General features: G+C 56.2%; 1 protein-coding gene across 8 annotated transcripts in view; it reads right to left on the bottom strand.

Annotated features, from left to right (window-relative positions):
• Positions 1–24,077, bottom strand: part of SHANK2 (SH3 and multiple ankyrin repeat domains 2) — a 661,289-nt gene that overhangs the window by 13,420 nt on the left and 623,792 nt on the right. For 5 of the 8 annotated variants that reach the window (XM_031653797.1, XM_031653799.1, XM_031653796.1 and 2 more), the window contains exons 18-25: positions 19,965–20,100; positions 19,372–19,452; positions 19,091–19,099; positions 17,737–17,757; positions 9,372–9,502; positions 7,281–7,392; positions 6,331–6,351; positions 2,366–4,772 (exon numbers count right to left, since the gene is read on the bottom strand). In XM_031653797.1, coding sequence (XP_031509657.1) covers positions 2,366–4,772; positions 6,331–6,351; positions 7,281–7,392; positions 9,372–9,502; positions 17,737–17,757; positions 19,091–19,099; positions 19,372–19,452; positions 19,965–20,100 — 2,918 coding nt within the window. The remainder of the gene's footprint in view (positions 1–2,365; positions 4,773–6,330; positions 6,352–7,280; positions 7,393–9,371; positions 9,503–17,736; positions 17,758–19,090; positions 19,100–19,371; positions 19,453–19,964; positions 20,101–24,077) is intronic. The other 3 variants (XM_031653801.1, XM_031653800.1, XM_031653802.1) reach the window with 3 other exon arrangements.

Raw genomic sequence — 24,077 nt, forward strand, 5'->3', positions numbered from 1 at the left:
GCTGTCCAGCTGCCACTCAGGGAGAGGCCCCTACGGACGAGGTCCCTGGACTCACCAGGTGGAGTGCTCAGGAGAGCAGAGCTTGGTGCAGGATGCTCCGCTGGCCTGAACAGTGCATTCCTTCCTCCAGCCCTAGAGCCATTCCCTTCCAGTTCCTTCCTTACTGCAGACATTGCTTACAAGGGGAAGTAAAAGTCAAGAAACCCCAGCCTGTGTCCCTATCTATCCCCAGCTCTATCTCCTGCTGGCTGTGTATGCAGACAAGCCGCTTATCCTCTGAAAAATGGGTGTGACTCATACCTGCGCCCCAGCTGTCATAAAAATTACCCACCCATGTGAAAGTCTTTTGTAAAAATGTGAAACACTAAGATAAGGCCTCTTAATTGTTGCTTCCACATAGAGTAATGACGCAAGAGCCACATTAGTATGTAATGGGGAAGGGTTAAACTAGTCAGTTTTTCAGATTTTTGGCCCAGTGCAGTGGCTCATGTCTGCAATCCCAGCACTTTGGGAGGCTGAGGCGAGTGGTTCGCTTGAGCCCACTGGTTCGCTTGAGCCCAGAAGTTCGAGACCAGCCCGGGAAACATGGCGAGACCCCATCTCTACCAAAAAAAAAAAAAAAAAATTAGCTGGGTGTGGTGGCATGCATCTATAGTCCTAGCTACTCAGGAGGCGAGGTGAGGTGTGAGGATTTCTTAAGCCCAGGAGGTCTAGGCTGCAGTGAACCGTGATCACATCACAGCACTCCAGCCTGAGCGGCAAAGCAACACCCTTTCTCAAAATTCCTGGAGGCTGTTGAGTGTACTTGTAGGTATATACGTACATAATTCTTAAAGACTTTCTCCTTGACTGGAGGCACTGTCTGAATGTCTGCCGTGTAACTGTGCTTCTCTCTACCAATGCCAGTCTATCGATACTCCTCTAGAGTAATAGATGGCATCCGAGTCATTTATTTACATCCACACTGAAAAATAACTGGGAAAATTGGGGCTCTCAGGTTACATCTTGAGCCCCAGCTGTATGTGATGTCACTGATTACTGCACTGAGTGGCTTAAATCAAATGCCTGCCCAGCAGGGGTGTGGAGAGAGGCTTCATTAGTCAAAATGATGAAACCCGAGATCAAGTATCAGTGGGAGAGACTGAAGATGCTGCTGCCTGGGGAACAGCAAAATGGTGCACGCCACGGGGAAGGAGAACCAAGAACCATAAGCCATCACAGGAGCCAATGGGGCTCCCAAAAGCCACAGACTCCTGAGCCTTGATATGGTTTGGATTTGTGTTCCACCCATATCTCATATGCAAAATTGTAATCCCCAGCATTGGAAGAGGTGCCTCCTGGGAGGTGATCAGATCATGGTGGGGGAGTTCTCATGAATGGTAGCACCATCCCCCCGGGTACTGTACATAGTTAGTGAGCTCTCACGAGATCAGGTGGTTTAAAGAGTGTGGCACCTCCCCCAATTCCCTCTTGCTCCCCCTTCCGTGATCACTGAAAGTTTCTTGAGGCTTCTCCAGAAGCCAAGCAGATGTCAGCATCATGCTTCCCATATAGCTTGCAGAACTGGAGCCAGTTAAACCTTGTTTCTTTATAAATCACCCAGTCTCGGGTATTTCTTTGTAGCAATGCAAGAGAGATCATATATAGGCTCCTTCTAGACAGCCTCAGATAGAGCCCTCTGGTTGCATCTAGAAATGACTCCTGACTTACTCTACCTTCAGTTCCAATGGAAATAATGTAAACCCTGCATGATACTGTGAAGGGCTGACATGGACACAGCTGGAGGCTTCTGCCCCTGGGACGGGGGGGCTGGCAGGGAAGAATGTACTGCACTTGGAGTTCACCAGTACAGCCATGACCCAGTGCCTCCCTAGCCCGCAAACCTGGTAGTGATGCGGGGAGAAGAACCCACATGTGTATTCAGACACCTGCACCTGCCGCCCACCCACTCGCTGCCCTCTTGGGGCAGCTGGTCTCCTGCAACCAACTCGAAGCTTGGTTTGGGCTTTGGTGAGGCTCTAAATGGCCTTCCAGGTAGTCCTGGCAGAGATCTGGAGGGCACAGAGGAGAGAGTGGAGCTTCTGTTTGGAAGCCACGGTGGGGAGGGCTTCCAGCAACCTCATTTCATTACAGGTCTTTATGAGGGAGTGCTGTGTCCCACCAGGATGGCTGTGATCATTACTTGGCTGTCCCAGAGTCCAGGAGCATGAGAAAAAGAAGTGTTATTGCATTAACAGACGTGGCCCACACAGGCTTTACAAATTCCCCTCTTCGTGTCCGCTGGGGCTGCTACCCGAGGGCCTTTCCTGGTCAGCAGGGACAGTGCACACGGAGCGGTGTGCACCTGCACCAACCGCGGACTTACCTTGGAGCGAGGCTGGCGGACTTGGCTCCCATTGGTGAATCCAGTCCTTCCCCCGGCTTTGCTGATTTCTCTCGGTTCATTTGCTGTAGGATAGAGTTCAATTCACTAATAACATTTGCCTTTGGGCCTGAGAGAATCGGGCTTTTGATCTCTGTGACGTCGCCCCACAACTTGGAGGTCCTTGGCTGGAGAACCTTGGCCATCCCAGGCTGGGCACTGCCCGGCGGGGGCGGGGGAGCGGGCGGGGGGATAACAAAGCTATCTACATCCTCTTCCACGAGCGCATCTTGATAAAGTGCATTGCTTTTGTGAATGATGGGCTTCATTTTTGGCTTAGGAGGTACTGGGGGTTTGTCAACCATAAATGCTTGCCCATCTGCATAGACTGTGCAGGTGTCCACGTTCTCTCCACCTTCGGAAGACAGGGTGGAGATGCTAGACACGGTGGAGATAGTGCTGGTCGTCTCGAGGTGGTGGTCGCTGCTACTCCGGCTGTCCACCTCCTCGATCCCAGAGTCGGCGACGGCATCAAAGCTTTCAGGGGGTGGCAGGAATGAGGCAGGCAGACAGTTTGAAAGACTGGCTGGCTTCTTGCTGTCTGCAGAGTTGGTTGGTTGGCTGGAGTTCAACGAAGGGGACTGAGGGGTGTCACTTTTCTTCTGCTTCACTAAGTCTGTGAGAGCCGGGACAGAAGCTGCCCGGTCATCGGGGATATCAAAACTATTTGCAAATTCCAGGGGAGGAGGCAATGGCTCTGTAAAAATAAAATCCTCGTCCAAGTCCACGGATGCCAGAGGGGGAGGAGGGATGCGGAATGGCAAAATCACCGCCTCTTCCATGGAGCCCACCGCCACGATGGTTCTGCCGGGCACGGTGGTGGGCTCGGGGGCAGCGGAGATCTGTAAAGCACCTTCGGTTTCGGAAACACCTTCTGGCACCTCGGACGGCGAGCTGTCTGGCTTCATCTCCACGTCTGCCTTCTCGTCCTCTTCCTGCAGGGCATTGTCCAGCTTAGTGGCGTCCACGGTGTGGACCATCAGCAGGCCAGCCGACTTCTGCTGGGACGTGTCCATGATGTCGATCAGCATGTTCTTCTTGTCGTCGCCCTTCCGGTCTCGGCCCAGGTCGGTCTCGTACTTGTTCTCCGTCTCCTGCCGCCTCAGGGGTCCCCGAGTGTTCTGCCTGGTGACCGTAGGGAAGCCAGCATCTAGGCTGGGCCGCATTTTGGTATCAATGTAAAGAGGTTTGTTGAGGTCGGCCTTGGGGGCCTCCCCTTTGGGTCCCTGCTGAGACTCCTTCATGGCTCGGTCCCTTGCGGAGAGTGCCAGGGCCAGCGGGGAGCTGGGATCAAGCAGCCGCCCTGTGAGTGGGTGGACGTAGTTCCCGGGGCCAGCTGTGCCGCTGCTTGTAGGGGGTACTGCTGGGCTGCTCTCAGGCCCCTGGGATTTGGACGTGGAATTCAGCGGCCTCCCAGCCTCACCCTGAGCACTGGCCTCGGCGCCACCCACGAAATGGTTTTCGGGCTCCCTGGGCGTGGCACCCGGCATGGGGGATGACAGCTGCTCAGCGCTGTCCTCGTCGGCGAAAACCCCCTCCTCGGGGAACATGGAGGGCCGCGTCCGGGGGGCAGGTGGCCCCAGGCCCACATCCTCGTCCCCCAGGTCTGTGGAGAGGAAGGCCGGGGAGTTCCTCCTGGCTTCCAGCCGCTTCTCACGGTCGCGGACGGCTCCGGCGATGGCGGCGGCGAAGGGGCTGCTGACGGTCAGGCTTTCGTCAGGCCGCAGCTGGCCTGGTGGCTCCGGGGCCTGGGGGTCGATCTCCATGCTGCTGCCCTGGCTGCTCTTGCCGCTGCTGCTGGTGGACGGCTCCTTCACGATGATGGTCGGGATAGGGATGGAGCACGTCTTCTCGGGGCTGTCCTCCACGTTGGACTGCTTCACCAGCATCCCCTTCCGCCTGGCGGGCTTGGCGGGGACGTAGACGGCTTTGCTGGCGATCTTCCCCACCTCTGAGTATGGGTTTTCGGGCATCTGGCCCCTCTTGTTGCGGAAGTTGGCCTGTGGGCCGGCGTTCCGACTGTAGAGGTCTTCAGAGTCCAGGGAGTAGCGATCCAGCTCTCTCCTGAAGTACATCCCCTTCTCCCTCATCATGGTGGCCACAGTGTCGGACCTGGTGGCGGGGGACACCTTGGCGGCAGAATTCTGATTGAACGCAGGCTTAATTGTCCCGTAGACTCTTGGAGTTGGGGACTTGGGGCAGTTGTAAGCGGTGGGGGAAGGCGGTGGTGGGGACGGGGGCACAGACTGTGGTGGAGGGGGGATGTCCTCGGAGGTGTCCGGCATGGACAGGCTTCTGGTGAACTTTAGCATTGGAGGAGCCAGAAACTGCCGCTCTTCCTCTGTTATTCCTACAAAGAGAAGATAGGTTTAACTTTAAGTCACAATAGCAACAAAGCCTAAGTTCCTAGGAACGTGCGATATGCTACGTCTCCACAAACTCACAAGTTCATGAAACACAGCACAAGCCACAATGCCAAGTGGTTAGTCACATGGCCCATCGTGAGCCAAAGGACAAGAAAGGGAAGAACAGAAAAGCACTGGGGATGCTGTGAGTGCGCTGCTGCTGCGGAGCCTCCAGGCGCAGGCTGCAGCAGGGGAGCTATGTGAGGCCAGGGCAGAAGGGCCCCTGACGCTGAGCTGTGTGTCAGTCTGCAGGCCAAGTGGGCAGCTTGCCTTGGGGCTGCATGTGTGTGTGCGCACGTGTGCTTGTGCTGGCATTGTGCTTGGGGCGGGGTTGGCTAGACCAGGAGGTGTCCTTCCACCACGCCCCTTCAGAATGGTAAGGGCTCCTAGGAGGGTTTTTAGGGCAGGGGCCTAAGGCTGTCACCTGTCCATGTGAAATAAGAGCAAAGGGGTGCAGGTACTACTGTGTTGATGTGGCAAGGATGGTGTGCAGTCCACCATCCAGATGGCACTTGAGCCCCGCGGCTGCCCAGATGTACAGGGAGGCCTCTGCCACCCTGAGCGAAGCCATCTGCCCACGGTTGGCTGTGTGTGTGCTGGGAGGAGGTGCTTTTCTTCGAGGGTCACGTGAATCCTTTAATTGCCTGACTTCACTGGGCCCCACTAGGGTTCTGTGTGTCCTGGAGCTCTCTGGACCCTCAGAGAGGTGGATGGCTGGGGAATGCCAGCTCAGAGGAGGGGCCATGTGGGCTCTAGAGCCTGGCCCTGAGGGGAGGGAGCCCAGGTTCCTTTAAAGATCCCGGCCTGAGGTAGGAGTAGGATCCTGAGCCAGGCCTCAGTGAGCCCCTTCTGGGTCCCAGTGGCAGCCCTGGAAGTGGTCCTATCAAGACCCTCTAGAGCAGGGGCTGAGAGCCCAGCGGACCACCATGATCGCAGCTGATAGAACCTCATACTGGCACAAAGTATAAGTTGACCTAATGAAAATACGTGGATGTTGAGTGTGTGGGGATGCAGCTGAGGTCCTACAACAGCCAGCAGCATGGCCTGAGGGTTCTCTGGGTGTGTTGCCTGGGTGTGACTTTACAGACTGTCCAACAGCTCAAGACACAGACACGTCAACAGGAGCACTCAGGGAGAAGGGAAGCGAGACACGCACACACGCACCGACAGACGCACGGCACAGGGATTTCATGTCAGGAGCATGCAGGGTTTTCAAAGAGGTAGCAAAATAAATTACTTGAAATGAAAAAAAATTCCTAGGACAAACTACAATAATTTATTCCAATGAAAACTTCCATTCGATAAGGGTATTCCAAATTTAACATACTCCTTGTGGGAGGACATTTTGGCATTGCAAAGATGGCTCGTTCTCCATTGACCAGTCACTCTGAGTTGGTAGTCTGGCAATTATGTTCCCAAGGAGTACTAATTTAAGAATACACCTTATAAAGTAAACTGGGTTACATTCAGATTACAGATTCCAAACCATAAGGGTTCACTAACCTGATAGAAAGATTCTGCTGTCTGACAGGAGGAAATCAGTTGTTATTAACCAGTAACCGCAAGACAAACACGCAGCTGTCCCTGAGTTTGCTGGTGCAGGGGGAGCTTTAAGCACAGCAGACACCACCTCCATGGCCACTTACTGCCTAGTGACTGCCTACAGTCATCCACCTCAGACTCACAAGCACACTGCGCTTTTGCACAGCAGCCCAGAGACATTTCCAGAACACATAGGACAGTGCCCCTGGGGTGGGCTGGGCAGATCAGAGCCCCAGGGTTGCCCCCACAACTCTCACAGGGCAAGGGCCTTAGCTTCTATCAGAATTGACACAGTAAAGGCAATGCTGAATTATCTCACAAAGGGACTGTCTCAAAGGGTCAAGTGTGACCTTGTCTCAAGGTCAAGTGTACCTTTGCCTGCAACAGTCAATAGGAATAATTGTGACATTAAGAAGAAAGGAAGGCAGTTTTCTGCAACACACAGTACGTTATTTCATTAGAATTCGAGACCCTGACCAGACCACCCTTGGAAGTATATCTGCTGAGCTCATCCTCCAGGCCTGGTGGTGGCTGGGGAATGCAGGGAACCCACTCGCCCTTCCCACCCTGAGCAGGGCAGGGTGGGGCAGGGGGCCTGGCTCAGACCACCCTGCCCCGCCTGCCCCTTTACTCTGCTGGAATTATCACAGATAACTGGGCTTCAATATTACAGAAGCCACCCCGGATTTTGTGTCCTTCAGGGGGCATAAGTTTCATGCCACTCAGATGTTCCAATGGCTCCCTGGTGGGCAAGGCCAGGTTCCTGCCCTCTGGTAGGCGGGCTGGCAGGGCCTTGCTGGGGTGAGACGCCAAGGCAACTGTGGCAGGCCCGGGGTCAGAACTCCCGAGGGGCTCTAAGGCTGTTTGAAAGCCCAGGGGCAACTTCTGTGGGGGAGTGCCACACTTCTTACCTATTGATTTCTGCCTTCGCATCGTACCTCGAGGGATGCCCAGAAATGGGGCTTTTGGGCTCCCAGGAACAGTGGGCGTCATCACGGCGATTCCTTGGCGTTCATACACAGACTGCAAACCGGAGAGCCTAGGGTGAGATGCAGCCCTGGCCAGCCCCCACCCAGGGTCACAGGGCCCAGAGGCCACAAGGGAACGTCTGTCACTGTGGCTTCCCCAAGCTGCTTCTGGAGCCACCTCAAATCTCCAGAGGGGCTGATGAGAACCACACCATTGAGGACCCAGGAAGGGCCCTCTCTAGGTGCCTTTCCTATTCACTGCAGCTGCTATTGGCCTCTGGCCCTGTTAGGATGGCAGCATGCCCTGTTCCATGGAGATGTGGTCTGCTGCAACACCATTTGCCAGAGCAGCTGGACAGACACGTCTCTCTGAGATGGGGGCCAGGCTGGATGTCCCGTGGGAAAGGGCACAGAGTGGTGGGCAGTGGGGTCTGGCCTAGGTCCATACGCTGCTCCCCATGTGCCATGTGACCATCAAGTCCTTACATAGGAGCCATCATTTCCTCTTTCATAAAATGGGCTCATGATATTAGCCCCACAGTATGTGCAAGGGCCAGCCAGGTATTAGGGTAGTGTGTGGGTGAGTGTGATGTGCCAGCTAGCTTGAGCAAGCCCTGGAGCTGCTTGGGGGCACAGTGTGGAGTCTGCAGCAGCAGGCTGTCCCCAGCTTCCTCCCTCCTCGGTCTATTCCGGGAGGAGCCTAGAGCTCCCCTCCTCCACCTTGGAAGCAGAGTCCTGGTGCTGCCAACCCTTTGGCTTGCCCAGGCTGCTGCTTTCTTTGCAAAATTGAGATGGCTCAGGGCCCCAAACTTGTAGTGTTGAAGGCCAACCCAGAAGAATATCAGATGTGGAAGCTCAATGGAAATATTCGTGTGCAAGCTTTTATTACTCCAGCTTGGAGATGCTGTTTCCATGTGTCCACAGCCTCTGTTTGTCTCACTGTATGGCCCTGAGGCTGGAGGGGGAAATTAGGACCCTTTGGGAGGTCGAGGGCACTTTGTCTCAGACACCCCCCAACTAGGTGGGGCACGTGGGTGCTGCGAAGGACTAGGAACAAAGAGGGAGGCAAGGACGGGTAGGCAGGGCCTGAAGGGGAAGGCCCCTTGTGAAGTTCAGAGGTGATGGGAGGAGGTGTGAGGGCAGGTATTTTAATTGTAACCATTAACAGTTGTTTAATGCACATTACAGAAAAGTCTTGTGGTAAATTTATAATATTTATAAGTGTTATTGTTCAAGAAAAGGCTAGAAATAGTGAGGCAGTTTGATACTGGTTCAAAGGGAATACTAAGTTAGGTAAGCAATCACGACAGGTAGGCAGTGCCGGAATCTGACATCAGGCTCAGATGGCTGCCTCTGGAAAATGGAGAAGCAATCCAAGGGTCCAGGAGGCTACGCCTTCCTCAGGATGTACCTGGGGGAATCGAGCAGCCTCTGCCCCAGGCCCTTTTCCAGCTGTATGCCCTCCTGACTGCGTAGGGAAGGTGACCATGGCATGGGCAGCCTGCTCTGAGCCAGGCACCCACTCTACCCAGCAGACACTGAAGCCCTTCATGGCACTTCAGGCCCCGAGGACAAGTGCTGCTCAGGATCTTGGAGCACGTGGGGGACTGCCACATGGGATGTGGGACAGACGGCCTCTTCCACACCGGAGTATTTCTGTGCTCTGGGTGGACCAGGAGGCAAGATCACCTCTGTCTGAAGCGTGCGTCAAGGCCCCTTACATCCGTGTGTTCACAGGTCCTCAGCAAAGTATGACAGGGGACACCTTTGAGGCTCAGGGCACTGAGTAAGCAGAGGCAGTCAGTGCAGTAAGGGAGTGGCAGGGCTTAGATGTGGTCTGCTCTGTCCCACCACTGTGAATCTGCACGGACCGACCCGGCTGTTCGTCCTGTGGCTACTTGGATTTGGGCCCCATCTCTGGACAGCATGAACCAGACATGACAGCATGTGCGCCTTAGCTACTGAGACAGCCCACCCACTTCCTGGGTCACTGCCAGCCCCTGCCCTGCGTGGTCCCAAGGTATGGCCACTTACGTTCATGTCTGAGCTCGCCGGGAAGCACCGGCTGCTGGGCCGCTGCTTGATGGTCGCCACCCTTGGTTCCACGGCCATGTTCTCAGCAGCACGGGAGGGCTTGGAGGCCGGGACTATCTCCTCGGGTTTATCTGCAATAGAACCGTGAGGATTGGAGCAGCATCACCAGTGGGGGAAGTTGGGCGTCCATAGGAAAGCGCACAGGTGCAGCAGCCACTCCAGCATCCAGAACTGTGCAGGGGGCATTTGTTGCTGCTGTGAGGAGCATGCGTGTTGCCTCTGCCACATGCATTCCCACTGGGGCATGGGCTCCTTTCCCAGACCTTGTCCTTGGAGGCATGCACGAGGTGTGGACATAGAAGACCCTCCACAGCTCGGTCGCCTCCTTGGAAGTGCCCAGCCCACCAAGGGCTCTGAAGCTTTTTGGGACATTTCGGGTTTTTTTTTTTTTTTTTTTTTTTTGAGACAGAGTCTTGCTCTGTCGCCCAGGCTGGAGTGCAGTGGTGCAATCTTGGCTCACTGCAACTTCCACCTCCCAGGTTCAAGCAATTCTCTTGCCTCAGCCTCGCGAGTAGCTGGGATTACAGGCACCTGCCACTACGCCCGGCTAATTTTTGTATTTTTAGTAGAGATGGAGTTTCACCATGTTGGCCAGGCTGATCTTGAACTCCTGACTTCAAGTGATCCACCTGCCTTGGTCTTCCAAAGTGCTGGGATTACAGGCGTTTGGGTCATTTCTTTAGTGGAATCACTTTATTCTTACTAATGGGATTTATTCTTGTGAGGGTTAACTCAACTGACTTTTTGAAAATTTTTTTTTTTTTTTTTAAAAAGAGACTCAGAAATATGGTTCCTTTGTAACTGTGATTGCCAAGACATGAGGACCTGCCATCCAAGGCAGTGTGGGTGTTTCAGAAGCCAGGGTGCTCAGGGGCCCCAGGCATTAGTAAGTGTTGCAGAGGGAAGTTCTCTGTTACAATTTTCCCCAACGCAGAACCTTCCCATTTCCTTTTAAAAAATGAAAGCCAAAATTTATTTATAAGGGATCCTTAGCAATTAACAAAAGCTTTTTAAAAAGGACATTTACAGCACTTTTTTTTTTTTTTTTTTTTTTTTTTTAAACTTGAAAACTGAAGCACATCCCGGAGCTCTCCTGACACCTTAGCTTCATCTCAGGGTATTTGGATCAGGCATAAGGGTGTGTCTAGGGCTGTTTAAATGCAAGGGCCCTGTGCCACTGAGACCTGGAGAACTGGTCTTCCAGTCCCGATTGTGGAAAAAGTGACCCCACCTGTACTTCTGAGATGTCACTGGGTTGGGACAAAGCCAGTGCGGTGCCTGGTGGGTGTACCCCATTCTAAGCCTTTGAGACAGCACTGGCCTTACTCCCTGGGAAGAAGCAGGCCATCTAGAACATTCTGCCTTCTGGCCACCCTAAGCCCACTCTTGGCATCTGGTGGCCTCCCATGAAGTGTATGCTAAGGACTTGCCCAGACTTTGAGCCATGGGGCTATTGTGCGGATCGGAGCTGAGCAGAGTGCAGGGAGGAAGGCCCCCATCTCCAAGTTGTTCTTCAGGATGAGGCGGAAGTTACCTGTCATGGCAGCTTCTCACGGGGAGCTGACCCATGGGCAAAGCTTCCAGAGCCACAGCATGGCTCAGGGTTGTCCAACACAAAGGCATCAGGCTCCTGACAAAGGCAGCCCAGACCAGAGGTCCCCACAACAGAAGTTTGGGGAGAAGAAATGGGGGTGTGCTGGGGACACTGAGCCGGGCACCCTGTGATGGCCCCTCAACCTTGCAGAGCAGCTGAGATGTACATAACTCTGACACCTGTGGACACTCTCATGGTAGAGTCTGCATGAGGGGCCTGGTTCCAGACCTGTGTTCCAGACCCTTGGACCAGTCCTGCCCGCACTGGGCCAGAACCTCAGGTCAGTCTATACTTTTTTTTTTCTTTAAGATGGAGTCTCGCTGTCACCCAGGCTGCTTGGCTCACTGCAACCTCCACCTCCTGGGTTCAAGCAATTCTCGTGCGTCAGCCTCCTGAGTAGCTGTGCGCCACCATGCCCATCTAATTTTTGTATTTTTAGTAGAGATGGGGTTTCACCATGTTGGCCAGGCTGGTCTCAAATTCCTGACCTCAAGTGATCTGCCCACCTTGGGCTCCCGAAGTGCTGGGATTACAGGTGTGAGCCACCACGCCAAGCCATATGTTTTTAGCCTTCAAACAAGGAGGGGGAAGAAAAGGCAGGAGAATGTGCAGCAGAGGCCATATGGCTGCCAAGCCCAGCACACTTACCATCGGGCCCTTCAGGGAGGCATTTGCCGACCTCTGGCCTGGACCACGTTTCCAGTTGTCAGCAAAATGCCAAGTGTTCACGCAAAGCAAGAAAGCCCTTGCCCCATAGTGTCCGGGCAGCCCAATCTCCTCCCACAGCACTCTCCCTTCATGACCAAGTCCAGCTGACCAGGCCCGCGGGCTCACTGGGCCCCATTGCTGCATCCCTGCTCACGCATTCTCTCCTGTGATTCCTGGACCCACAAGCCCTGCTGGCTCTTTGACAAGCCTGATGCCTCCTTGGGGTCTTGTCATTCCCCCAGTGGATGCTAAGCATCTGCTCCTCAGGGAACTGGTCAGGCACGGTAGGAAACACCCGATTCTCATCTCACTTGGCAGTGGGGACATCCTGGCTGCGACCTGTGACCCCAGTCCAGAGCCGTGCTGTCCTCACCTGCGTTCAAGACCCTCCTCTTCTGCCCTCCTCAGCCCAGCTCCTCCAGCTGCAGCAGGTGCTGCATGGCTGCCTCGTCTCACATTCCCTTTGCTAGGGTCCCTGTCAATCTCTCTGGGCTGCACGGGCCGGATCCACCTGCCATGGTTCCAACAATTTGCTTCCTCCAAGGAGCCTTTCCCCTCCTAGGGTTGGGGTGGAACTCCTTGGATGGCTGGGGTCGCATTTGTTTCTGTGCAGGCCTCTCTGCCCTGGCCTTGCCCATCAGCTGGGCTGTTCCCCTTTGACTCAGGACCAGGCTGACGCTTGGGTGATCTGCTTTGGCCAGCTGTGATGTGCAGCTCCAGCTTGGTCTGTCCCTGGAAGTGGGGGTGCTGGGGAGTGGCTGTTCTTTGCCTCAACTGAGATGTGGCCGCTGGTGGCCCCCAGAGTATTTTTCTCCAGTGAAACAGGGGTTGAGATGTGCCTCCGTCACCAGGGAGTTATGTCCCACAACTGTGGTGAGCCAGGGCACTGGGGTGGGGATGCCCCAGACCTGCTTCCTGACAGTGCTGGCCTGGGCCCCTCCTCTGACCCCAGTGGAGGGTGAGGCCTGAGTGGGGTGCAGCAGCATGTACCTCCACAAACATGACCCAGAAGGAATGCCACCAGGTTAGGGGAAGAACAGCTGGAGCCCAACAAAACATCCCACGGGGGCATTCCAGGTGGTGAGCTCTGGGGACAGCCACAGAATCCAGCCCGCCGGATACTGTATGCAGGTGCACACAGGGAAGGGTGCCTTCCTGGCTGCCACCTGCCTGTGCTCGGGCCTGCACCTGTGGAGATGCAGGAAGGCCCATCCGAGCCAGAAACCCCTGGGCATCCCTCCTGGCTGGACTTCAGGCTATGGTAAGCTCAGAGGCTAAGGTGGCAGCCAGGGCTGAATAGCTGAGGTGAAGGGAAGTTATCAGCACTGAACATTGACAGAGGTGTCAGACCCAGAAGATGCAGGAGAGCCACGGCCCTGCAGGGGAAGGCCTGAGCGCAGGTGGGTGTGGGAAGGCTATGGCCAGGCTCCACTGTGCTGTTGGCCATGTCTGGGCACATCAAAGAAGGAGGGACTCTAGGGTGTAACAGCTTTCCTGGGATTACAATTTAAACGAGCCAAATCTTCAAGAAGCTCCTTTTTCCAACTGGGCCCTTCCAGAAGCCATGCGTCTGCTTTTTATGTATTAACAAACTCCACAGCTGATGAGGCTGGTTCATTTCCATCCACTGCACACTGAGGGTCTGCTGCCTGGCCTCCCCGGGGCACTGCCTTGAATCCTCACATTCCCAAAATGAACAGGCTACAGGCTGTGATTTTAGGACCTCAGGGCCTGCGGCAGGCATCTTGCCAAATACACCTCATGTAACTGTGTGCCCGGGGTGAAGGACAGGTGTCCTGGTCAATAATGACAACCATCCCTGAATCCTGGGGAGGTTCTGGGCTGATCATCCTGTTTCTCATCCTCATGAGAAGCTGGCTGTAGTAAAGGGATTGTTTCCTTGTTGAAGCGAAAACATTTCAGGTCTGAGATGCGTAAGGCCATACAGGGGCAAACCATGGGACCAGGCGAGAGATGGGGCTGGGATTGGGGTCCCCCGAGCCTTGTGCCTGCCATGTGGATGGGCTGCCCAGCCCTGGGTCCTGGTGGGCAACGGCTGCAGAATGTTAGTTTGGAAATGATTGGGGTCAGTACTGGCATGCTCTGCCTCGTCCAGGAGAACCACGAGGCGGGGGTGGGGGCGCCCTTCCCATCATCACAGTCGCCACGTCGGAGGGTGGGATTGGTCAAGTCCCTGCAGGTGCATCCCTGAAGCTGTGGCCACTTTGACTGTGGATGCTTGGTCTCTGTTTTAAACCTTTCCCTTCCCAATAACCCCAAAACAAACGTTCTTTTGAACCAGAACAGGTGAGAGCAGCCGGGCGTGTTGGGGTGACAGGGTCAGGGGCTAGCATTCCTTTTTAAGTTAGAGTTAGTGTAATTCAAATGAAAAAGGAAAACCCTGCATTGGTCCCCCACAGGGGTGTGGGTCCTTCCTGGCCCTTGTCTCTTGGGGATGTGGGCAGTGGGAGCGTGCTGGCCTGACTTGCTCAGTCCCTATCTCGGAGATCTTGTTTCCAGATCTCCAAGACTTTTCAGAGAAGCCACAGGACTGCAGATTCCTGCTTCTCATTCTAGGCTCCTAAGGATTATGCTTAATTTATAAAAGCTCAGAACTAGGTCTTTATTCAGGGACTCCGGATGAAGGGGATTAGCGAATCCGGCCCCTGGCAGTCTTCGAATGAAGTGCTCAGTGACTGAAAACGAGCCTCAGACAGATTTGAAACTGTCAAATCCCAAAATACTCCAGTGAGGAGCTGATGAAGATGCCCAGCAGTCACCCGCATTTCAGCCCTCTGAGCAAGCGTGTGTTCTCTCTAGAAGACACACGTGATGCTGACCAGGCACAGGGAAAAGGGAGGGGAGGTGGTAGGTTTGTCACCTGCCTGCCCTTCCTGTTACCAGAGCCCCCCAGCCCATGAGCGGACTCTGGACCACGGGCTGACTTCCGTGCAGGTTCCCCTGATAGTGGGGAAGAAGCAGCGTGCCCCGTGCTAGAGAAATCTTGCCACTGCTCTGCATCCTCAGCGAGTCACAAGGGAGTCACCAAATCGAGGAGTGACACAATCCCAGCGTCCATGCTGAGGCCGGGAGGCCCAGGACCACACAGGCACCTGGTGGCCAAGTCTCCTGCTTCCCCAGGTAGGAAACGGGCTCTGCATTGAAGCGACGCTAGGTCCACTGTCCAGCGAGTTCCTTTGCCTGTGGCCACACAGCAGGCCCAGAGCCTGGGAGCCAGCTCCATTGAGGGGCAGAGTGCCCAGCTGTTTCCCCATCGACTCTTCAGAACCTTCCGGGGGAAAGCAGCAGACCAGACCCTGTGGAGGGCTGCAGAGGGCTGCTCCAGCTCTTCAGCTTTCCTGGGACCTGATTCATGGTCTGCTTCACATCCTCCAAGATGATCCAGGGACCCTATCGGTTCTCAACCACTGCTCTCTCCCCTTATGTGAGCTTGAAGTGGTCTGTCTACCTCTCTGGAGGTGCAGTGCCACTACATCCTGTCTCGGAGTGACATTTATACTCTCTCACCCAATTTCCAAAAGGAAAACACATCTGCAGTGCCAGATGTTAGAGGACAGAAGCTGTGTGTGTTAGAAGCAGCGGCTGTTGCCAGCTGGCTGGCCTCTTGGTTTAATCTTCCAAAGAGGCAGTGCAGGGTGGGAAGTGTGTGCTTGGACTCTGGTGGACTGGTCCTAGCCTGCAGCTCTGAGTCACGCACCTTCCAAGGGCTAGAGTCTGAAGGTACAAGTCAGAGGTGCCTGGTAGGGTGGAGGCCACAGTCCCCTTCATGTGCCCGGGGGCAGAGGCCCCACCCCAAATCCTGCCTGACAGCCGGCTTCTGCCTGAGCCCAGCACAGGGTCTGGGGTCTAGGGCAGGTGCTCAGAGAACACTTAAACACTAAACAAAGATTTTACAGATGGAGAACTGAAAACGTGGGATCACTAAGCAGGGTAAAGCTAGCAGGGGACAGAGTTGGGATTTGAGGTGCTTTGCCAGGGACGTTAAATGACCACGCACCGGGGGGCTTAAAACAATGGAAACATATCCCTGCACAGTTCTGGAGGCTGGAGGTCCAAGGTCAGGGTCTTCAGAGGGTCTGGGGAGGATGAAATCCATGGTGTTTCTTGGTTTGTTCCTTCTTTACAAGGACACGTCACTGGATTTAGGGCCCACCTGAGTCCAGCATGACCTCATCTTGATTAGATCTGCAAGGATCCTATTTCCAAATACGGTCCCATTCACAGAACTTTGGGGGTCACTTTTCAACCCAATACAACTGCAAAGGCCTGACTTTTGTTCCACATGCCTTTCTGGAGTGTGGCGAGTGCTTTTTCCGAGAAGAGGCCAGTCTTCCCAGAGACGGGCGGAGGCAGCACCAGGGTCCTGGAGCATTTGCTGCACACCCAATGTGTGCTCCACACTTCGCATGTGCACCGTGGGATGCGCTCATGGCCCGGGAGGCAGGGGCTGTCAGTACCCCTCGGTGTCTTCAGTCCCCAGCTGGACCCCTCAGTGTGACCAGGCCAGGCCACGGCTGCTGGTCCCTTTGGGGTCTGCCTGCCCCCACCCCTGCCCCCGTTATAGCTGGGGTTGGGGTTCTGGGGCATTTAAGCTCAAATTTGTAGTCAGGTTCTCTTGCTCAGACGGGAGGTGGATCTTCTCTCTCTGGAGCTCCTGGCCGTGCAAGCTGTGACTCTTATCTTCTGATGCCACACTGGGGGAGAAGGGCAGTGTGGATGGGGCCAGGTCCCAGCAGGCCACAGGCGCCCACAGCGGCTCAGCCACCTGAGTCCTGAACTGTTCTCCCTGACAAGGGAGTTTTGTTGTCCCGCGCTGTTCTGGCAACTGGGTCCATGGGCACCTGTGGTGGGGGCGTCTTCCTCGGGTAGGTGATGAATAGAGGGCCATTCCTGTGAGCTGGGGTTTGGCCTTGGATTGAAGGGGCGTTCACACAGAAACGTAATTGCACGACATAGGAAGAAGGGTATTCTGTATCCCGGGCGTCCACATCCTCGGCGCAGCAATGGGGCCTAGAAAGCCTGCTGGGAGTTTTCTGGGCAGCCGTAGGATGCTGGTGCAAGCCCGGGGCTGCTGCACAGAGGCCACTGGGATGACACAGGTGGGGGCAGTAGGCAGGGACAGCCAGGGGAGGAGGCAGTGGTGGTTCTATGCCCACTTCACCCATTCTCATCTAACATGACTGGGACACAGTTAAGATTTGCCTTAGGGCCAGTGCCTCTGGCCAGATGGTAGGGTCCTCCCAACTCCAAGAGATGAATTAAAAGCTGGGAGTGCTGCTTTTAATTGTTGGGGGAGCTGTGTCCAGCAGCAGGCGAGCAGTACCCCCCAATGTGCTTGCTGCTGTGAAAAGGGGGACCCGAGTCTATCCGGGGCCTGCGGTCCGCCTGCCCACTCCATGGTGATTGCCAGTCTCCCACTCCACACCAGCCCTGGGTGGGGAGGTGTAGCCAAAGAGCTCACCCTGCTCCCTTCTCCCCCCAGTGCCAGGCACGGGGCACAGGGCAGCCTCTTGGGGAGTGGGTAATTTCTGGGCCTTAAATGGAGGCAGTTCCTGCCCACCACAAAGGGTTCCTGAGGGTCAGGAATGCAGCCAGGGGCTCTGCTCGCCTGCAACCCCCCATCCAGGGAGCCCCATGTGACTCAGGCCCCTGGGAGGCCTCACAGACAGAGCTTGAAGGCTGCCCAGCTAAGACCAAACAGGGGTCCTGCCAGCTTCACAGTCATGACGATGTGAACACAGGTCAGGGAAGAAACACAGGACACGCTGGGGAATCACAGACAGGAGAAGCCAAGCAGAAAGAACAGACAGACGGATGTGCTCCAGGGTGGGGCTCCTCCGGCAGGACCCGGTGGGAGAAGGCAACACAAGGCTTTGCGGCACACTCAAGACTGCACGGCGTCACAGAGAAGGTTTCTGTTCCACGGGGGGGGGGGGGGTGGTGATGGGCAGGGGGCTGACACAGACACCGGGCCTCCCTTACCCTTCTTCTTCCGGACTGAGGCTTGCAAACAGAAAGGGGAGCGCCGTGAGCCACCAGGATGCAGCGCCCGCCCGCAGCCTACACTCGGGCCTTGTCAGCTCCGGGCGCCTCAGGAGCAGGCTGGGCCGGCACTGGGGCAGCGGGCAGGGGCTGTCTGGAACGCTGCAAACGCAGGCTGCGCTATCCACGGAGCAGCAAACCTTGGCTGCCCGCACAACTCTGTCCTGTCTGCCCTGCTCGTTAACCTACTGCCTGGCAGTGGAAAGGGGCTTTCCTTCTTCCTCAGCACCTCTGGTCCCACCAGCACCCTGCCAAAGTGGGGGATGAGTTCTCAGAGCAGACATGAGCAGAGGTGGTGGGGCCAGCCTTCAGAGTGCACCTGTGGCCTTTCCTGCCTCATTCCTTTGTTTCTTGACTGAGCTGAGCTCGCGGGAGCACCCCTTGGAAAGATGAGAGCTGCTGGCTTTGTCTCTCTGGGGAGCCTCAGGACAGGCCTCTGTGGAGAGGGCCTGGAGGCTGGCCACCTCCTCCATCGACTGTGAGGCTGGGGCACGTGAAACTGGGTTTCCCACGCGGGGCACTACTGGTTCTGGGTGGGTGGGGCAGTGCCACTGCAGGGCTGCTATTTTGGATTGAGGCCTCATGCCCGTCCTCAGACTCCAGCCCAGAACCTTGTGAGAGGCGGCCTGGCCACCCTCAGCACCCTTGGCTGAGGAAGGATGATTACTGCTTCACCACTGTGGCAGCACTTGCTAGACCCCTCTCGGGAAAGCTGCCTGTGCCAGGAGGACAGGGCCTGTGAGTGAGAATGCCGGTCGGGGCTTGGCTCTCAACCTCCTGGGCCAGCTGGACTGGACCGTGGGCCTTGGGCAGGGGCTCATTTTTTCCGTGCCCATGTAAGCTGCCTTCACCAGCTCCAATTTGTGCTCCAGTGGAGCAAACATTTCCACCCACATGCCATCTCTGTGTGTTTCAGAACCACCCTCTTTCCAAAGGTGTCCCTGGGCTCCATGGTGACTCCCCGGAACAGGATCCTGCGTGGCCAGCATGGCCCACGTGGCTGCTTGTCGCCCTTCCCCTGTCTCCAAGATGGAGTCAGAGGGCCAGAGCCTCTCTCTGTTCCTTGCAGACCTTATACAAAGGTGCCGGGAGTTCCCTAGGCCTGCTGTGCAGACCAGACTGCTCTGCCAAGCCCATGCTATCTACACAGATCCCCGGAGGATGGAGCCTTCTGGTCTGAGCCACATGGGGAGCAGCTCGCGCAGGCCTCTGAGGCCTGGACTGAGATGGATGTTGGTGGGGGTGCCCTAGACAGCAGGGGGAGCTGCTTTGGGGACCCAGTGGGGCTGCTTACCTTTATCCACTAGTGAGAGGCCCAAAAATTCAAAACAAAACAATGTTAGATAAACAGAAAAGAGGAAAGGCAGGACTAGCAACAACTCCCCGCGAGGCTCTGGGGGAGGTGCACACGTGGGGCTGCTGGGCATGCAGGGGCACTTCCTGACACACGTCTGGGCACAGGGGCAGGAAGGGGGTAGCGAGCAAGCATGGGGTCATGCACAGCCTGCTGCTTTGCAAAGGGCAGCTCAGGGACAGGCATGGCGACTATGGGGCTGGGCCGGGTGTGCGACTTACCAAGCTCCTCCAGCTCTGAGGTCATGGACTTGGAGCGCAGGGTGAGGGCCGTGGTCGGTGCTCGCTTTGGAGGCGGGGGAGCTGGAGGGCAGAGGAGAGATGGGTGTGAGACCCCAGACCATGTTTCCAGACATAGGAATAAGGCCAGCAGTGGCCCTGTGGCTGGCAGGTGGGTCTCAGGCTGTTTAGCTGCGGTGGTCAGGGATTGTGCAGGTGTGCTTATGATGGGAAAGGACTGGTGCTCAGGAGGATCTTGCTGTATCTCTGAACTGCAGTGCAGAGCCTGCCCTCTCATGGGTGGGCCTGGGCAGGGGGAGGGAGGGGACGGGACACTGAGTCGGAAGCCTGCGGAAGGGACACCTGCTAGTGACTAAAAGGGCACTCCTGTTGGGGCACGGATGGTTCCGGCAGCCTGTGAGCCCCAAGTCATTGTCATGGGCTCTGGCGGCAAATTCCAGTCTTGTCCCTGTTCCTGGGCTCTCAGAAGTGTGGAATCAGCTAGAGAGAGGGCCCACTGCCCCCCAGCTGTCCTGCCCACCCCCACCCACCCCGGTAGGGCCCCAGGCTGGAGCTGGGCAATGTGGGGCATGTACCTTTCTTTCTGGCAGTGTCGTCGGGGTCCAGATTCCTGGTCACCGTGACCACTTTAAGGACCAGGTGATTCCCTCCCTGCCGGATCATGTTCACCACCTGCCTGTGGCCGACTTTGACAACATTCTCATTGTTAACCTGTGGGAAGGCGGGGAGGATGGCGTCAGTGAGAGCCAGCGGAGAAGAAGACAGCCAGCACCCACCCAAGGCAGAGACACGTGGGCTCCTAAAAGGGGGGCGAATGCAGGGAAGCGAGGGGAGTGAGATCGTCATCTTTTTGGAAGCAAAGGTGCTTTTGGGGAAACCAGAATGAATGCTGCTGTGACTGTGGAGGTCACTTAACTGGCTCAGGAGGCCAGGGCAGGCCAGGGGAGGCGGGGAGGCCCTCCTGTGACACTGCAGCTCTCCACTGAGTCCTCCACAGCTGCTGCGGAGGAAGGGCTGATTCCTATTTAACCTGAGCATCCTTACGTGCTCACTCTTACAGGCCTGGGGCAATTTTCACGGCCACCAAGAGACGGCATGTGAAGAGCCTGACAGGCAAGTTCCAGGGCTGGGCTGCAGCGCCAGGCTTTGCATCCTCACAGGAGGAGGAAACGTGGCGCTTAATTGCTTCTCATATATTCTGGGAACGCACATCACACTGACGCGGCCCTTTTCCTCCCACTCCCTCCCTGCTCTCCTGCTCCAGAGGCCTGGGAAGGCAGAAGAGCCTGGCCCAGCAGGGCGCTCACAGAGTGGGGGCCCTGTCCCCGTTCTGGCCTGGATAGCTAGCTGCCCCAGTACTCCTGGGAAGGTGAGTGGCAGGCTGGGGACCCCCAAGGCTGCCACGCTGTGGCCACTGCCCTGCAGTTGAGGAGCTCTTGGTCCCTTTAGGAGCCGGTTACCTCCTCTGCCCCATTTGTTCTCGCCGTGGCAAATGCACCTGGCACAGAAGTAGGAACGGACTCAGGGTGCCATCCCACAGGCAGAGGTGGAGCTGGGCCCTGGCCCTCTGCTGTCTGCTCTTCTCACCTCCCTGAGCAACGCTCAGCAGCAGATGGCCTTGGCCTCTGCCTCCCAGCCCCACGCCACTCCCAGAGGAAAACCCGACGGATAGAGACTGGAACTGGGTGGGCGTCTGGGCTGACACTGCCCACCCTGGCTACTGCAGCAATAACCCTTAGTGGTTTTCAAATGTTGCTGTGAAAAGGCCCCGGCCCCACCCCTGCCCATGGAACTGAGCTCCACAGGGGGCCTCTGGCACCTTCATCCCAGCAGCTCCTGAATGGGAGCGCAGCCTAAAGGCAGCTGTCTCTAGGTGGCAGCAGGGAGGAGGAAGCCCGGGAAGGTGAAGTTTACAGCTACTTTACGCACCACCTTTGAACAAAGAAAAGCACCCTGATGGTAAACAACAGCCAAGAAGTCATGCCCCTCACCAGCCACACTGCGCTGTACGTATATCCTCCTCGTGCTATGGATTTTTCAAAAACTAAACATCTGGTGTAGCCACAAACAGAAAACGTAAAGCCTGTGTGCTGCTTGGTGGCTTTTCACAAATCCAACACCCATGTAAGAGCTGGATAGAAGCAGGTACCGCCCGGTTCCCCATACTGTTGACAGGCCCAGGATGTGCCAGTTTCAGTCACCTCCAAGATGGCTGCAGAGCTCCTCCAGGCAGAGCTGTGACGAGCCCAGGGAGGACTCAGGGGCGCCAGGGCAGTCCCCACGCCAGCTGCTCTGCAGTCTCTGCTGTGGGACCAGCTCATTCCCATGTACTCAGACCTGCCCGGTTTCAGCAGTGAGTATCCAATGTCCTGGGCCCACTGGACAGCTGATCACCCTGAACCGCCCTGAAGATACAGTCTTGGGAGCAGGACCATCCTAGTGGGGCCTTGGGAGAGAGGCCCACCTACGGCGGCAGTGGTCTTTGCAAGGGGCTATCCCTTTTACTGAGGTTCTCAGAATGTAATTAGGAAAGCAGATGGATTTAGGAAGTAAAGAAGCCAGATCAAGGAAGACAATGCCGAGAATTCTCGGAGGGCAGACCTCAGCTTGCAGGACCCTTGCTGCTCTGGTACAGACAGGCAACCGAACACAAGCCACACGTTATATCGGTTCTCTCCCCTCCAATCGGCACACCTGGGCAGTGGCTGTTGCTCAGGAATTCATTCATTCACTCACTCAGTCATTCCAATGTCTCTGTTCCTGGTACCACTAAAAGCCATGAGGCACAGGCAGTTCAGCTGTCTCTGTCTCCATCTGTGGGAAGTTTGCGTCCTCATGAGGGAGTTTTGGCCAACACACAAAGAAGTGAACACATAACTTCAGGTGGCTGAGTACCACCTAAGAAGGCAGAGCCAAGTAAAAGGAGACGGAACAGAGGCCTGGACCCACCAGGCAAGAGCAGTGTGAAGCGGAGTCCTGGGGTGGGAATAGGCAAGGAAGCAGTTAGGGGGCCGGGGGCGCAGAAAAGGCCTGAGAGCTGGGCCCAGGATGCCAGGGTGAGGTTATGGGCCAGGGAGTGCTGAGGTCCAGTGCAGAGATGAGACATGTGACCGAAGTAGCTGTGAGTATGAGGTACCAAACACATGTGGGGGGCACCGAGACATTGGGGCCTCAAACTGAGATGGAGGAGGCAGGCTGCCCCGGCTCAGGAGTCACGAGGCCAGTGTGTGAGACGTTGGTGAGAAGACCTGACAGTAGGGAGCCCCCAGCTGCCCGGCCACTAGATCCCCAGGGGTCATCCCTTATAAGTCTGTGGGTAGAGAGGGGAGGACTTGGCCCCACCTTGAGATGGGCTAGGACCAGCTTCCCTGCTCTGGGCAGGCCCCCAGTGCCAGGCCTTGAGGGGGCTCCAACCAAGAAAGTGCATATTACTGCCTGCTCACTCCTGCCACCCGCTGTGGGGTGTTCTCTGGATCTGATGCTTGGGGAGACTACGGGACTGGCACAAGGATGGGTCACTGGAGAAGCCGGGCTCAAGTTGGGGCCTACTGAGGGCTCGTTGGGCTGATGGGGACTCTAGCAGCCCGGCCGCTTAGGCAGGGAGGGGCTGGGGATGTGGCCTCCGACTGCGGCCTGCTAAGCATCACGGCTTTGGGCTCACTCTAGAATCCTCATCCTCCAGAATCTCCTGTGGTTCATTTGTGATGGCTGATGCTGTCCTTCCATGATCTTGGCCAGAGCTGGCCCTTGGCCACTTTTGGGGGAGAAGTTTGTTCCTGTGCCTTGGAAGGGTCAAGGGGCTGGAGAGCCCTTTTCCTCGGAAGTGTCAGAGACAGACATTACTCTTCTCTGGGCAGGGGAGACTGTGTTTTAGGAAAAGGACCAGAGGGCCTCTCAGGGAATGAGCCACTCATGGGGGATTCTCAGGAAGCTTGGCTGTGGGGCCGAGGACCTTGGTGGCCCCAGCACCTTCCTTGTCTGTAGCCGACAGCCTGGGTGCACGTTCTGGCGGCACCTCCACACAGTCATGCTGCCCCAGCCAGAGCTGTTCCTGCACGGGGGCAGGCTGGCTGCCCAGATGTGATGTCTCGTATCTGAGTCTGCAGAAGCTGCTGTTTCCACCTAACTCCTAATCAGCAGGGCTCCCCAATTCCTTATTCTGTCCCCTGTACCCCTTATAGACCTGCTGCCCTCAGCAGACTGCAGCAAATGGCAGGACCTGCTCAGGAGAGCTGGGAGGAAATGAGGCTCCCATGGGCCCTGGAAACGTCACTTGGCTTTCTCTGAAAGCTGATGACAAAGGGGCATACAGGGCTTGCAGGGGTGGAGCTAGGTCTGGAATCAGTTATTGGGCATCTGATGCCCCTCTGACCTCCAGAATCTGTCTCGCCCAGGTCTTCCTAGGTCATGAGCCACTTCCAAACAACGTTGCTTTGGACGAGCTCCCCTGCAGTCCCAGCCCCACCTGGAGGGCCCTCCCTCCCCCTTCATGGTGGGATGGTATCCGGAGAGCCCTGGTCCTGGTGGGCCCGCACCCCTCCAGAATCAGCGTATTATTGGGTCCAGAGCCCGTGGGGGCCCTGCTGCTTGCTAGGTGCCTGTGGGCAGGACACCTGCCTCTCTAGTGGGGTGTCCTCAGTAAACAGCATGGCTTCCTATCCTGGCAAGCACTTGGGGGCAGGGATGTG

The sequence above is a fragment of the Papio anubis genome, chromosome 12 (genome assembly GCF_008728515.1).
Source record: "Papio anubis isolate 15944 chromosome 12, Panubis1.0, whole genome shotgun sequence".
NCBI classification, from domain to species: Eukaryota; Metazoa; Chordata; class Mammalia; order Primates; family Cercopithecidae; genus Papio; species Papio anubis.